The sequence below is a fragment of the Psittacula echo genome (assembly GCF_963264785.1).
Source record: "Psittacula echo genome assembly, chromosome: 4".
Lineage (NCBI taxonomy): Eukaryota > Metazoa > Chordata > Aves > Psittaciformes > Psittacidae > Psittacula > Psittacula echo.
The window spans coordinates 91,451,361-91,462,994 of record NC_137738.1 but is presented as its reverse complement, the minus strand read 5'-3'; the positions used below and the strand labels follow the sequence as shown (position 1 = coordinate 91,462,994).

At 40.9% G+C, this 11,634-nt stretch overlaps 1 protein-coding gene across 1 annotated transcript; it reads left to right on the top strand.

Annotated features, from left to right (window-relative positions):
- Positions 1–429: 429 nt before the first annotated feature.
- On the top strand, positions 430–5,307 carry CMPK2 (cytidine/uridine monophosphate kinase 2). Its single transcript, XM_080615345.1, has 5 exons — positions 430–611; positions 705–819; positions 1,647–1,848; positions 3,080–3,313; positions 5,141–5,307. The coding sequence occupies exons 1-5, from the start codon at positions 516–518 to the stop codon at positions 5,259–5,261; spliced, it is 768 nt and encodes a 255-aa protein (XP_080471471.1). The 5' UTR covers positions 430–515; the 3' UTR covers positions 5,262–5,307.
- Positions 5,308–11,634: the final 6,327 nt, after the last annotated feature.

Genomic DNA, 11,634 nt, shown 5'->3' with positions numbered 1-11,634 from the left:
AATAATGGGGTTTAGTTAGGAATAATGTCCTCCCAGCTCAGTGCCACTTGGGCACTGCAACACAGCACAACAGTTCCATTGGGTTCATGACTTGCTTGTCTCTTCAGGCCAGACTGAAGAAGTAGAGTGTATTTGTGCTTTTTCAATTATTATTTTAACGTATTTTATTGTTCATTTGTTTAATTTTGGAGGCACCATGGGTCACCCACTGCAGACCGTGGGAACGTGACCTTTTTTTTGCTCGGGAGGAGGATGAGGGATGGAACGGGTCAGATCCCGAGGCTAACACTTACACCTTCCACTTTCAGTTTCAGTTATGCATGCACAGAGCCGTTTCTCACTGGGACCGATCCCGTTCACTCCAGTAAAGCGGGAGGGAGCTGCAGAAATCCCGCCCCTCCGAGGGCCAGCTCTTGCCTGCCGGCCTCTCCAGTCGCTTTCCCCGCCAGCCGGGGCAGTTTCGTTTCCCGGCCGCGCGGCCGCCGCCCGCCCCTCCCGTCACGCTCTCGGCGGCGATGCTGCGGCTCTGCTCCCCGGGCTCGCAGGGCCCGCATCCCCTCCGCCGCACCCTGCCGACCACAGCCCCCGCCGTCCGCGACCGCCTGCGGGAGGTGAGCCCCCGCCGGTGCCGCGGTTCGGGGATGCCCGCTGCCTAGCGCGGCGCGACGGCAGAGGCTTGAAGGGTCGCGTCTCTTTCCTTGCAGTGGGCTGCGCAGATCCCGGAGGCCGGAGCGCTACTCGACCTGCTGGAGGAATGCCCTGCACATCAGCAGAAGGGAAGCTTTCCCGTTGTGGTTTTCGAGGGGCTGGACGCCACAGGTAGGAGCAACGTGTGGTTGAAGTACCGCGGGTGGGAAACTGTTGGAAAGAGCGATCGCTGTGGCTTTCAGCCAGGCATAGCGTTTAGCAATTCAGAAAATCCTGGAAACCTGTGACAGATCTGACAGAATTACTAATTAAAGTTAAATTAAAAGAATTACTAAAGATCAGCCTGTCTTCTTTTACTTGTGAGAGATCAAACAGTCTATGCTAATTCTCATTCAGAGCATGAATTCCTTATCGATGTAAATGAAAGAACACAAAGAGTGGAGTACAGGAAATCAAATTTATTGTGCAAACGATGAAACATACTTTTACCTGAGAGATTTTTAAATAAATGAAGTAAAATATTGGTAGTCTGGGAAGCTGGCAGCAGTTTGTCTCAGGCAGGGATTTTTGTTGCCTTTGAATAATTGTTTTCTGACTTTTCAGTTAAAGAAAGCTGAAAATCCCCTCTAAGAAGAAAGTATTGGGTGACAGCGTAGCAACATCTACATGAACTGTGACCTAGAAAAATGTTGTAAATGGATATATATAGAAATAGATGGATATATAGAGAAGTGCCTGTGCATTTAAGGGTGTGAAGACCTAAAGGTGATAAAAGGGATGGGTGGAAGGCCTGGGAGAAGGAAGTGGAGTAATAGTTCTTGCAACCAGACTCATGATCATTTCCCACTGAAAACCTCATCACAAGATGCTCAGGTTACATAGTCAGCTGTCAGAACATGTGCTTCAAATGAACAGATAGGAGCATTTCTCAATTTTCAAAGCACGGTTGTATCTGATGTGTAACATAACAAATATTCCCTTCTGTAAATGAAATGCAGGCAAGACCACTGTAACTCAGTCTGTTAAGGACACCCTGAATGGCTTTCTGCTGAGGTCCCCACCAGCTTGCATCAGCCAGTGGAGGGCAATATTTGATGATGAGCCAGCACCCATTAAAAGGGCATTTTATGCTGCAGGCAACTACATTCTTGCTTCAGAAATAGCAAAAGCATCCACTCAGGCACCGGTGATCATAGACAGGTTTGTATATTTAAGTCCTCTTATATCAGTGCATCATACAGTTGTTCAGTGTTACAGGCAGAAGTTGTTAATGGCAGTCTTTGGTTTTCTTTTTCTCTTTTTTTTTTTTTTTTTTTTTTTTGGGCAGGGGAAAGGGATGCTACTTTGCAGATAGGCAAATATTAAATCTTCTAAAGATTAATACTTACGATAACAGTAAGAATGGGACTTCCATCAGTGTAATACTCACAACTGGCTTTAGGACACAATGAAAAATGTTGCATCCTCAGTTAAGAATAGTGGAGGTATGGGATGTGCAGCCTGAGACAAACGAGGGCCGTGTGACAAGCCTAAGAAGGATGAGGGCTCCTGATCACTGCTAACTCTAAGATGCGTCTGAGATACAGCTGGGATAGAATGATGGAGTTTTAGGTAGACTTTCTCTTTGAGGATGTAAAGCCAGAAATATGCTTCCTACTTTTTTGGTTTTGCTTATGTTATTTCTTGTTTTCACTAACTGTGTAGGCAGCTCTGACGTTGCTCTTAATACATGAAGTCCACATGCACTTTGCACTCCTGGTTTGTTTCAGTAGATGTACTGTAGCGCCTCTCCGCAGCACATATGCATAGAAGTTATCTGCATGTGTGTGGGTGCTATTTTTAACCAAAATTTTGGTTGGATTTCAGTGGGGTTTACTCAAAAATATATAACTATTTATATAAAAACATATAAATATATAAATATATAAAATACAGCGCTTCATAGTGGTGGGAATGTTAAATGCAAGTGAAATGCATAGCCATTAATAAATTCTGTCTTCATTCACATGGAGCTGAAGATTGAATGTTCTCTGCCAAATCTGTTGCATGAAGTAGGGTGAAAACCACAAAAAGGGGGCTCAGGGTATTGAGTTTTGACATATAATATAACTCTTCTTTTGACCTCGTATTATATGAGAAGACTTTCTTTTGATAGGAGCATCTTGAACACTCTGCAGAAAGCATAGCTTCTACCATAGGTTTTACTTAATAATTCACGGTAATTGCATTGAGTATTATCACTCATTATCCATTAATTAATTAAGAAATAATGGATAGTACAGAACTATTCTTTACATTTCCCTTCAAAATCAAAGTGTCACCTCTGTCATCATTATTGCAGTTGTCGTTATAGTGATGCCTGTCTCATATATTGCTGAAGAATTGGTGTGCTCTCTAAAATTTCTCCTTCCATTCTGTATTTTCCTGACAGGTACTGGCACAGCACAGCTGCCTACACAATTGCCACTGAAATAAATGGGAAAGTCCAGGATCTTCCACCAGCTCATGATGAGGTGTACCAGTGGCCTGGTGATCTGCTTAAACCCGATCTTGTTCTTCTCCTGACTGTTGACCCAGAGGAGCGAGTCCGGAGACTTCAGTGCCGGGGCCTGGAGAAAACAAAGGAGGAAGCTGAACTGGAAGCTAACACCTTGTTTCGCCAAAGGTACATTTTAAGGAGGAATAGAAGCAATGGAGGCAATCTTGGCTCCTGTGGGATGAGTAGCAAATGTCCCACTCACACTACTGGGACAAGGATTTCCAATGTCTAAGTTTTTGGATTGAGTTTTTTTGGGTTTTTTTGGAAAGGATTCATGGCTGCCAAGAAGGTAAATTCTGTCCCTTCTGATTAGAAGTGTTTTAAAGCTGCAGGCAAAGAACTACATTTTCCTGCAAAGGAGCTTTGAGTTAAAATACTTGCATTTTGCTACTTGCTGCTTTAATCGCAGAACCTTTCGTACTGAGGAGAGCAACCTAAAACTTCCAGAACTGCGGGGCAAGAAGTTGGAACATATAACTTCCCCAGAAAAGTCTGGAATTGAGCTTCAGATTAAAAGAATAAAGTTTAGATCTCCTCTTGTAGATGTCTTTAGTTGTGCTAAGTGTCCCAGGTCCCAGTATAGTTAATACATTTAATGGAGCCTTTAAAGCGATTCAGCTCACCACCCGCTTGGAGTTCAGAGGTCTAAGCATAAGTATCTAGAGCCATTTGATATGACTTGAGATGTTTTTGGAGCCCAGTGATCTAAGCATACCTATCTAGAGCCATTTTGTAAGATCTGAGACATCTGTATGAAGCTGGCAGATGTGATACAGAACCTGTGGATGCTTTCTGGACCAGCAACTGCAAGCTGAATGAAATAGTCCAGAGCATCTCAAGCAATACTAGACATATTTGCCTAAGCAACTGAATTGCACTCTAGGTTTCCTGCTTCAGGGTGTGCTGAATTGTTGTCTAGGCTCTGCCAAATTTATTGATTAGCTCATCATTGTTTGCAGTGGAAACTTAAATACCTAGTGCTCGGTATAGACACCTGAATGTCAGTGTCCATATCTACAAGTAACAAAGCTGAAATCTGCCTGCAGGATTTTAAAATTTCAGGTGATGATGTACCTTAAAAATATCCTTTGCTTAATTCTGACAAAACTCTGTGAGGGCAGATGGTTTATATAATGGGATCAGCAGAGGGATAGGTGAGCTAGGAAACATGCTGTCATTTAAGAATATTTCATATTCTAATTCTGTTACTTCTTATTCCCACCAGAAAGCCCTTGATTATTTCTATTAGTTAATTATGCCAGTCTGGATGTAAGAACATCCAGAATCTTGCTTGATTTGTCTTATGACATGTGGCCTGAATGTTTGGCATTATTAATTGTATGAACACAGAAAGTTATATTCACATCCTCATAGGCTAAATGTGAGACAGTTCTGCTTTATGAGAATAGCCTAAGTAAGGAGATTTTCACCCTGTATTTCATCCTGGTATTTATTCAGTTAGCAAAGTTGATGAGAGGAAAGGGTTGAATGTTGTGTCGGCTCTGTAATGCAGTGACTCAAAGCTGAAATCAGTCAGTGAACACACCCACATAATGCTATGACGTATAGTTAAGAGAGGGGAGCCTGAGTGGGCTCTGAATAAATTGATGCAGGTGTTAGAACCAGACTATCCACTGTACTGCTAGACCAGAGTCTCATATATATATACAGCAGTGTTAAGCTGCAAAGAAACAAATTCTTCAGTGCCATGCCATGTGAATATGAATAGAGCTCTGGGAATCAGCGTCAAGGAAACTATGTGCTTTGAGGTTTGCATTGTAGTAGTTACTAATGATTTATTGCTCTTTGCAGTAGATTGCATTCTTAGCTTCATGTTAGATTTTATTTCCCTTTTCTCTGCATTGCAAACACTTTCTTATGAGGCTGATGACTAATGCCATTTCATATCCCTGCAATTTGAAGTTTTGTTTCTCTTGTTTTGTTTTTAAATAGAGTTGAAGAGTCATACAGAAGGATGGTGAATCCTTCATGCCAAGAGGTCAATGCCAGTCCTTCCAAGGAAGAGGTTCTCAACACAGCGCTACAGCTAATTAAGAAACACTGTGCTTTGTGAAAGCAAGTTCTGCATAATAGCACTTAAAACATAACTCTTTGTTGCACTTCAAAGATGCTTTTTATTACCTCTCTGGGTTTGGTACCTGAAAATGCATTGTGATGTGCTTTGTCTCACAGAAAAATCTCTTTCTTCTGTCAACAATAATCTGTACAGATTATCTTTTTCACCATTGCCTACTATACTTTTCCGTAAAAGGCAAAATATTACTCACATGTTATTCAGCATTCTTAGTAAAGCTGCAAACATACCAGGGTTATGTAGGAAGTACCTCAGAGTGCTCTCTAACGTTGTGGCATTTCAAGAGACTATCATGTTGCATCTTCATCACCAGGAAAACCTGTTCCTTTATCCATTGTACCAGGATTCACTGGACTGCAGCAGGAGCATTAGGTGCCCAAGGAGAAGCTGAAATGTCATCCATCAATAAACAATAAAATTAACATAACATTTAGAAACAGTCCAGTGGCCCAACGTTGCTTACTGGAATGAAGGATGAGCAGCTGTTGCTATGATGGGCATACTGGAAAAAATGTGCCATAAGTGAGGGCCAGTAAGCATCTAGTCCTCTAAGTGGTAAAGTCCAAGCCTGTCAACACATGCAACTGAAATATCAATTTATGTCAGAGGGAAGCATATGCTGACATATTAGAAACAGAGGCCTGAAAAGAACCTGAAATTAAAAAAAAAATAATTATTATAAATGGTTGCTGAATTAATTTCCTATGAAACATTTTATCTATCCTATTAATATTTGTTAATGTCAATTTGTGTTATTTTGAGAGAATGTGAAATTAAAATCTGCAGAGAATGCAGGAGAGTGGGAATGATTGTACCTTTTCACTTCACCTTTTCCTCCTTGGGTGGGTTTTTGTGCATCCTGAATGTGAAAGCAGGCTACTATCGCGACTTCAGATCTGCAAAGGCTCATTTTTATGTGCATTAGTTCCACTATTGTTACTCCTAAGTGTAAAATTAAACATATGGATAAACCTTTTTGGGGTCAGAAATTAGTTGCAGATCTGGAAAGAACATAACTAAAATGTAAATTTGATTTAAAACATTATTTTTACTTACTTTTCTGTGTTAAACAAGTGCAATTATCAGTGAATCAGTCCTGTAAATAAAAATGTAGTCAGTACTGCAGTTCCTATATCCAATCTGTAGATCCAAGGTGACAGAAAGAAAAACTTTTAAAAATAGGTTTTATTCATGCACTGTTTAATGTTTATTATATGCTATTAATAGAATACATTTATACATACTAGTAATGTATGCTGTTGTATTTGATGTGTTATTTGTATAACATTATCTTTGGGATTTGCCGTACATGTAGGCTGAAAACACATAGTTGAAAGTGCTCCACTTATTTTAGAAATTAGAAAACATTCAGGTGTTCAGTCCTTGATACAGGAAATTCACATATAGAAGGCACCACTGCACAAGGACAATGAGGATACAGTGTGCCTGCCCTAAGCACTGTGTAGCCTTAACTTTTCTATATGAGAGATCACTTGGCCTGAGAAATGCCACTAAATGCCTTTTTTCTTTATGGAAACTTGCTCATGAAGCCACACTGCCTGTTTTGTTTTTTTTTGTTTTGTTTTGGTTTTTTTTTTATGCTGAGCTCTTAAAAGTCTAGTTTTAAGTTTAAAATAGTGCTGATGATATATATGCAAGTGGCATCAGACACTATTAATTACTATTAAATAGACAGTATATATTCAGTCCCTGTTTTTCTTTAGTCCAAAGCTACTTAGACTAACAGAACAGAAAAGCAGGGCAGATCAAAACAACGTTCCCTATCTCATGTCTTTGTAAGAATTAAGGGTCTGCAATAGGTTGTGTGTCACAGGCAGGATGTTAATGTGCATAGTTGCTCCCTTACTTCCCTTTTCTGTGGCGTTTCTGACCCATTTTTGTCCACAGCATCTAAAAAGACTGCACTTGCTTTAATTTACATTTATAGCAAAAGTGGGGTTTGTCACTGGCTGCTGAGAAGCAGGCAGGTCTGTGGGGGGAGCAGCAGGAATACATGGCCTTTGCACATCCAGCAAGAGCATCGCCAGCTTCACGTGTTTATTAGAAACTGTTTTGCTGGGCAGGTTGATGTCCACAAGAGGTCAGGATTTTGGTTTCAGCGCTTAGAAGACATGAAGCTCCAAATATTTCCACGTGGATTCAGAAACTTAGGCTGTTTCTAGGTAGATAAAACTTATTTTTCTGAGGCTTTGGAAAGTGACTATTGTGTAAGACCGGGAGGTTAGCCCGTGACACCGTGAGGGCTGATGGCCATCAGCCTCTGCCACACAGTCCTGAGCGTGGCCAGCCCCTGGCCGTCCATCCCTGCTCACCTGCAGGCAAACGCTTCTGGAGGCCAGGCGTTTGCTAGCACAGACGAAGGCTGCTCTCTGTCGGTCCTTCTCAGAGCAGAGGACATGCCAGAGCCTGTTTCTTTTACTATGACGTCAGCAAATTTAGTAATTTGATAACTTACTGATTTATGAGTACAAACTTAGTTTTAGGACATGATCCTGTAAAGATCCTGATACTACGGTCCTCAGAGCATCTGAGGTGTTAGACTAGTAAAGTACACACAGAGAAACTTAATTCTGAGCTTCTTATTGATAAATTCAGTGAATCTAGCCCTCGCTGAACAATAAATGCTGTTTGTAAAGTTCAGGTGTTTCTTGAAGAACAAAATAACACACATATTGGCCCAAATTAGGCTTTGTGTACATTTTAGTTATTAAAAAAAAGTCTTCAAAGATTTAGAGAAAGACTTCTACAATAATTTAATTTAATTTAATTTAATTTAATTTAATTTAATTTTGTTTTATTTTATTTTATTTTACTTACCATTGTATTTCAAGAACCTTATTTATAATTTTTAACCTCATTTGCTTCTATTGTTTTTGGTCTAGAGGGGAATAGATACTTCAATAAAATGGTATTCAGTTGCCTAAACATAGACATCCACAGCCAGTTTGTGTCCCTAAGGTATCTGAGATGCCTGTATGGGGCTGCCAGATATGACAAGAGACATTTGGTTAAGCTGTTGATCTGCAGAGTGGCAGCTGGAGGCCTGCAGGGATACCATATGGTACCTAAAATGGCACTATTCACCCATTTAAGCAGTGAGAGGGTTAGAAAGCAGCAGTGCAGCCTCTTTGGGCTGTGCATACATTAGCAGGTGGCCTGGAACAAGTAGGACAAATCTGCTGCACAGAGGAGCTGATGCAGTGGACCCAGCGTGCCCTCTGTGTACTTCAGAGATTTACTTTAGACCAGCTCTAATCTGAGCACATTGATTGGTCTCGTGTTAGTGGCTGTAGTGCAGTAAGTGTGATGCTACACCAGATCTTTTGGGTTAACTTTATCTGGATGGAGTCCAATTCCCAGATGTCAGGACTGTTTCATAACGTGAAGCAAAGCATGGTGAGGAAGGGTGGTCAGGAGGAATGCTCCAAAAGTGCATTGCTAATCCAAACTGAAATGCTAATGAAGATGTATTACATAGGTGTAATGCAGCAGCAATATGTACCTCTTGGAAACGTTTTCATGGAGCCAAAATAGACTTTCGACCCGGTTCCCTCAGTGTCCTGATTAAGGGCTAACCTGGAATGTGCTAAAGCTCCTTTTGGTCAACATTCCCACATTGCCTGCAGGAGTCAACCCCAGGAAGGGAGCCTGGAAGAGTGGATTTTAATGTGTGCTTGGCCTTATCCTGCTGTAGCATGGGGTGTAACCATGGTGCTCACCCAGCGTTCGAGTAGTAACTGCTACTGTCACCTGGAGAGGTGAGGAAAACACTTGTAAGCAAATACCAAACTTCAGCGGTGAAATATAAGGCTGGTGTTCAATCTTTCCTCTCCTGAAATTAAAAGTTTGCAAAACAAAGACTAATTCCCGTAAGTCAGATGCTAGGAGGTGACATACAGGCTCTTTCAGAAGACAGGAAATGTCTATCTCTATTACAGATACAGTTTCATAGTCATGATTTTTACCTTTATTTTCAGCAGAGATAACAAGCAACTTTATATGCAAAGTGGTGTTCCCTGTGCAGAGTGCCTGGAACTAACACATGACAGCTAGAGAGGTCAGGTCTTCACCAGTTTTCTTCACTGTTACTTATTCTGTGTCTTTTCTCCATAGCATTTACCAGCTTCTAGAAATTTGCCTAAAAATGTGCATGCTGCCTCCACTATCAATTCCTGACACTTTGTGGAAGGAAAAATATCTCTCATCAAAACCAGCATAAACAAAGGCACCAATGGGGTTTTATTTTTTTATTTATTTATTTTATTTTTTTTTTTTTAGGAATGAGTAATTGCTATTTGTCTGTTAAAATTCATTCGCTTTCTGAGTCCCAGTTCCCCTTTTTTCTTCATGTGAATATTTGAAGAAACACATAAGACTGAATTGTTGCTGCAGGGGACTGCACTGACTTTGATCTTTTAAATGGAAAACTATGTTCAATAAAATTAAATCAACTCTTTTGTAAAGACAAAGATCATCACCCTCTGGCTTAATTTAACTAAACAGATGTAGGGTTTATGTAAATATGCAGTCATTGCAATGTGAAACAAAAACTAGAATACCCTGCCATTAGTGTAAAAATGCATTCTGTGCTACCAGCTGGTCAGTCATGACCTTTTATTCAACCGTAGAGACTGTGCATATCATGTGTTCTAAAGCAAGGGAAATATGATGAAAAATGCCATGTCTGCAAACTGATTACTTATGTAAAAAGCCAGCCAGATAAAGCCCCGCTTTAAGCATGTGGAAGGTATGGAATGAGCTCCAGTGGGGTAATTTACTGTCTCTGTTGCTCTCCCCATCCCTGGGGCCAGCTGTACGGGTGAAAGGTTAGTGCAGTCTATGTACTTGCTTGGGCTTCCAGTTTTCTTCTGCAAAAGATGCTGTAATCCACCAGGCATATCTTTTCTTGAGAGGATGGAAGACACAGCTTCTGCAGAGGACATAGACCACATCCCACAGCTGTAAGTCTTTCGGAACAGTGCCTCTGAGGCTTTTGTTGGAGATACGGACACTCTTGTAAAGGATCATCCTTGACTTTAGTGATATCGGTCAGACTTGCACGAGGTTGGGACAGTAAGCAATGATGCGCCATGCTAACGAATCTCAGATGCCAATGCAAGCAGATTTCAGTATACTGACACATAGAAGATACTGTGCTGCTGCTGTTTCTGAAGCTTGGTCTGTATCCAGTTGCATGTGCTCCTTGTTCCCAGCCTGTAAGCTTTTGGGGTCAATGTTTCAGTTCATGACTGCAGCTCTCAGAAGCTTCCCTTTCCCTCCTGAATTCTAAAGTGCTGGCAACACAATCTTCAGACAACCTTGATACCCATTTTGTCCCTCCAAGAACATAAATCATTAAACAACTTAAAACTGTTTTTAGTTTTCACTCTAAAATAAGATGCAATGTTTCTGTTGGGTTGGCAAAAGTGTCTCTTGATAATATTTTCATTTGATCTTTCTCACTCTATAACAATATTTTATTGGAGCTGATTACCTAAGTGTGCCTGTTCTCAAATGAGCTATACAGACATGCCTTAATAATGCAGTTTGTGTATTATTTTTGTGTACTATATATATGTATTGCCCAAGCAACATGGCTTTTGCTCTGCTTTTCCATTTTCCACAAGAGATTGTTTTGGCAAATGGAATATAGACTATTTTAAAGAAGGGAAAGCACTTACAGTTAGTTTTTATTTAGCAGTTCCCAGCTTCTGAACTGTGTTTGGGTTTAGCTGTGGTATTTGGGATCAGAAGCCTTTAACTGGGTCTGACTCTGCTTCCCTGTGACAGCACAGCTCCTCAGCTACCAGCAGCATTCCTATATGACTCTCGTAGCACAGCAAAGGGTTCAGCAATAGAGTTCATCTACTTTACAATTACAGCTGCCTCCCTTAGAGGATGGATGCATCATCTGTGCAACAAATTGCTCTCAAGGTACCATAAAAAGCATCTCCTTTTTCTGTGTGGGAGTTTCACTGAGCAGACAGCTAGGAAATCATCTGAATGTGGGCTTTGCATAGGAAATTAAAACGTATTTATCTGCAGCTGCAATTCAAAGGAGGCACCTTTATGTAACATTGTCAGCATTCGCCAAATATAGATTCACTTTCTCAAAGTGTTTGATCCCAGGAAGAAATTGCTGGCATTTTACAGTGGTTTTCCTGAATCTGTAGGGACAAAATCTGTTGCTCTTGTTAAGCCTGCAGAGATGCTTGATCTACAGGGTGGTTTTTCAGGGTGATTTCACAATACTCAGAAGGAGCAGGGGTTTCTACCCTCATGTTCTCTTCCAAAGAAGTTCTTTGGGCAGTTCTTTTCAGGGCAAAACAAA

Excerpts from the sequence above, each read along its gene's own strand:
- CMPK2 (XM_080615345.1), top strand. The coding sequence starts at position 516 with ATGCTGCGGCTCTGCTCCCCGGGCTCGCAGGGCCCGCATCCCCTCCGC. Across the intron at positions 820-1,646 it reads CGAGGGGCTGGACGCCACAG|GCAAGACCACTGTAACTCAG; the intron begins GTAGGAGCAACG and ends AATGAAATGCAG. Across the intron at positions 1,849-3,079 it reads GCACCGGTGATCATAGACAG|GTACTGGCACAGCACAGCTG; the intron begins GTTTGTATATTT and ends TTTTCCTGACAG.